Raw genomic sequence first — 4158 nt, forward strand, 5'->3', positions numbered from 1 at the left:
AAAAAAAAGCAGATTACTCAACTCACAAAAGCACAGTTTGAAAAAGTCTTTTTTGGGGTTTTTTTGTGGTATATATCTTGTAAACTCCAAAGAAAATTCTGTTTTTAACATGATCTTGTGTCATATTTTTCATGATGAACGGCATATATAAAGAAAATGTATTTATGAGTATTTTCTTTTTCAAATCATTGTGAATCAGGAGCAGATGGAAAAAAAATGCAATTTTAAAAAAAAAAGCTTATTTATGACGTAGAAAATATGTAGGTTGACCACAAGCTCCCAACTCCACCCCATTCTGATGCATCCACTTGGTGACAAATAGACCCATGAACGTCTCTGTTTTCCTCGTCTGAGCTGGAATCTGGATCAAAACTGTGCAGTTTGATTGCTCCGATGTCGTTCACCATTTTTTTCTACGCTAATATTACCTCGGGCTTCTGAAATGCTGTAAGCTAACGGAAGATACTGTAAACAAAGGGCAGATGGGAAATTAGCCGAGGCTAACTTCTGCGCTAGAAGTCCTGCCCACAACTCAGAGGTGAATTTCTAATGAACTCCTGTAGAAAATGTCTTAAAAACGACACAGTTTATTTATTTATTTATCTATTTTGGCCAAAAAACACAATAATTATGATTAAAAGATCACTGGTTTTCATTTTACAATAGATGAAAATATAGCTTGAATGGGATTTTAAGTCTACAACCACAATCAATGTTTTGTTGGCATTTACATTTTTGAAAACAATTCACCTTTACTAGCTTCTACAAATTTAACCTCAGTCTTCTGACATCATCCCAGTTTAGTTTTTAATCGCATAAAATAATGACCTAAAATGAATTTATTCTGAGGAAAATCAAGGTTTTTTGACTGTGTCAGGAACCTTGATTTCAATCAAATTTTTATTTTGAAATGCTCTGATTGAAATGATGCCCTTTCCGGTGTTGGGGTCTTATAAAATAACTTTATAAAGCAATAATTAGAGCCAAAGCTAAAATCATTAGTGGATTTCAGCCAATACACTGACAGCCACCTCCTCTCCCAATCATGTGAGCGTCAGGAGAGGCTCATCAGTCCAGTATAGTTACAAAAAAGCAAAATTAACAAACTGGAATATATCCAGAAATATGCAGACATGTGAGGGACTTTCCTTATTTAACTTCCAGAGGACACAGCTCCAATCTCTAGCATTCATAAATGAAAAAAGATTTACGGTGAGCCAAGTTTGGAGAAATTTTTGGAGAAAATGAGGGAGAAGACAAAGATTACTTTATTATATTTATTTAATTAAACTATTACTAGAGTTACTAATTCTAAAATTAAAAAATAGATCAAGCAAATTGATTTTATAGATCTAAGCCCTTCAGTATAATTCAAGTAACTCAATAACCTTTGATTTATTTATATGATTCTCGTTTTTTTATTTTTTTTTATTGAAATCTAGAGGCATACTTATTTTTTTAAAGGCCTAAAAAAGTAATAGTAATAAAACCAACATTTCCATGGATAAAGAGGCCTAACAAGAGAACCAAAAGATGCCAAAACAATGGATGATACGTTATAGTTTTTGGTGTATTTTAAAGCTAATTTAAGACTCGGGTCAAAATCGACCTGTAACACAAGAGGAAGGTTAAACTCCTCCAAGGGGTTTTGATCTATCGTCTTATATGTCCTGGAGCATCATAGAGAGGCTGCGTGGTTGTAAGTTTTCCTGTTACTTGCACATTTTCTATCGAAATATTGCGAAACATGAATACTTAAGTCTCTTGAGACTCAAGCTGAACAAAACGATTCGACATATGATAGGACCACATTAGGAATGTGGCCGTTGTTAACCAAAAACCTCCGTTGCTATGGAAAATCGAAAATTTACTTTTGCTGATTATTTTAAAAATTATATAGACGTGTCCGTCACCACCAGGCGGCCAAAAAGTAATATGGTTGCTATGGAGATGAAACCAACAGAAAAGCCGCCATGTTGAAAAAAAGAATTTTTCATGGAGGGTGGGTAGTGCCTTACAACGCCGCTTGATCTGCCACAGCCAAATACTTTCTATTTCCTCTCAGTCTGACTGTTATGTGTTGTGCTCTCCTGTTTAGGCACTTACTTATTTTCATAAACTGAATTAACATTTATGACACAACAGTCTCTGCTTCCCTTCCTCAGATGCCTCTGACCTAACCTGCTTTGATGTACCTTCATGTCAGCTCTTCCTGAAGTCATAAACCCCAAAGTGTCGACACCAAAAACAACAGGTTTGATAACTGAACTGTGACTTTTCACGTGGATTTGTGCTGTTTATGAGGAACAAATGATGACATGTGGCTGTTAAAAGCTAGTTAAACAGAACTCTTGTGGAGACGATGACGTGTGCTTAAAGAAGCTTTTGAAATCAGCGTCAAATCTGACCGTCAAGACTAGAAGTTCAATGAGACTGCTGGAAAAAAGGGAAAGTTCAAGCAGGAAGGAGTTCAAACGGGAGAGCAGAACATTCGCAAAACCAGAAACACACTTTTCAGGTGCAGCAGATACTCTTTCAGATTGAAAGCAGAGCTATAATAACCGAGCTTTCAAAAAGGAAATCTTACCCTGGAATTGAAAACATGTGCTTTAAATCAAAGGCAGACAGAAATAAATATAGAGATGGGAGGTCTCCAGCTGGCAGCCTTAGGAAAGAGCTTACTTAAGAAACAACTTATAAAACTTAATAAATACTAAAAAGTGATAGATTGTTAAAATAAAGGCATTTCTTTGATGCAGTTTAGACTTTTTTTTACATTTCTTTAAGTGCATAAGTAAATATAAGCAATGAAGAACATCTTACACTCCTTCCTGCTGATCGCCATGGTCAGGAAGGTGATGAAGGCTGCAACTGCCAGCAGGGAGAAGAAAACCCCAGAGAAGAAGAAGAACCTCAGGCCCTTTAACCAGGTTCTCCAGTGGTCCTGCAGGTACATGATGTGAGTCATCAGGGTCCAAAAAGCCAACACACCTGTGAAACAAAAACAGGGAGCATTAAATATTATTATGACTGCAATAAACACATTATGAAAGAGGCCCTGAACACTCTTTAAGTTGACAAAACGTGTAGAATAAAAACATAGAAATATAAATAATTAAAGATGTGAGATATGTGAAACATGTGATTAGAGCATGTGAACAACATGCATAACTGATGATAAAGGGTCAAAAATAAACCTAAAAACCCTTTGATTCTCTAAGGCAGGGTGTCAAACTCAATCACACAAGGGGACAAAATCTAAAACGCACCTTAGGCCGCGGGCCGAACAGGATAAACATTTATTGAACACTCTAAAACCACATTTTTAAAACTTCAAAACCGTAATAGTTCATAACTTTTGACAGGTGGCTTCCTTTCATCATAAAAGACATCCTGTACTGTATGAGGTCAGAGGTCATTTGTGGGGCAGAAATGTGTAAATATAACAAAGTACAAATAATTGAGAGCTAAGTAAATTAAATTTACCACTTTTTTCAACCATTAAGTGCACTTAAAATGTTAAATCTGTTCAAAAATAGAAAATTCTGTCTTATATTCTGGTGTGCTTTATGGTTGTTTTTTCTGGGTTATCTCTTATATTTATATATGTCCATGGGTCAGCTGTGAAGGATGGGTTGTTGGGGAATTATGGGTACTGTAGTCACAAGGATGGTAGATTCTACTGTCCTTCAACTGTTTGCAAATAAGTTTAATACATTTAGTTTGCTTTACTTAAAAAAAACTTTACTAGTACTTATTTACTTTTTACTTTCCAATTATTTTCTGTATGTTTTTCTTTAATCACGATGAAATAAGGAATTTGTGTCAGAGATCAAAGTACTTTTCAGACATTCTTATGCACTGATGTCAACAAATCCCGTTTTTCTTAATTTTCATAAAAAGGGGGCAAATGTCTGTAAAACTTTAGATGTTAGAGCAAAAATTCAAATAATATCAAATAAATAAAGTTCAAAGGCTTCAACACATGGAACTGCAAACTTTAAATATCAATTCCAGTCTTAAATGTATTTAAATTACTTAAACATAAAATTGTTTTTCCCCCTAGTATTATAAGTCGCTTAATGTTATGACCGCTGTCCTGTGAGTTCACTGACCTGACAGTCCCCCCGCGGCTCCCGTCCACGGCTGCGTGAACGC

The 4158-nt window shown here is 35.4% G+C and overlaps 1 protein-coding gene across 1 annotated transcript in view; it reads right to left on the minus strand.

Annotated features, from left to right (window-relative positions):
• The window catches only part of LOC112145199 (heme transporter hrg1-A), a gene marked incomplete at its 5' end in the record, with an annotated part of 4967 nt that extends 809 nt beyond the window's left edge, over positions 1-4158 (minus strand). The window contains 2 exon segments of the mRNA XM_024270307.1: positions 2824-2991; positions 4116-4158. Coding sequence (XP_024126075.1) covers positions 2824-2991; positions 4116-4158 — 211 coding nt within the window.

Source organism: Oryzias melastigma, linkage group LG5 (assembly GCF_002922805.2).
Source record: "Oryzias melastigma strain HK-1 linkage group LG5, ASM292280v2, whole genome shotgun sequence".
NCBI classification, from domain to species: domain Eukaryota; kingdom Metazoa; phylum Chordata; class Actinopteri; order Beloniformes; family Adrianichthyidae; genus Oryzias; species Oryzias melastigma.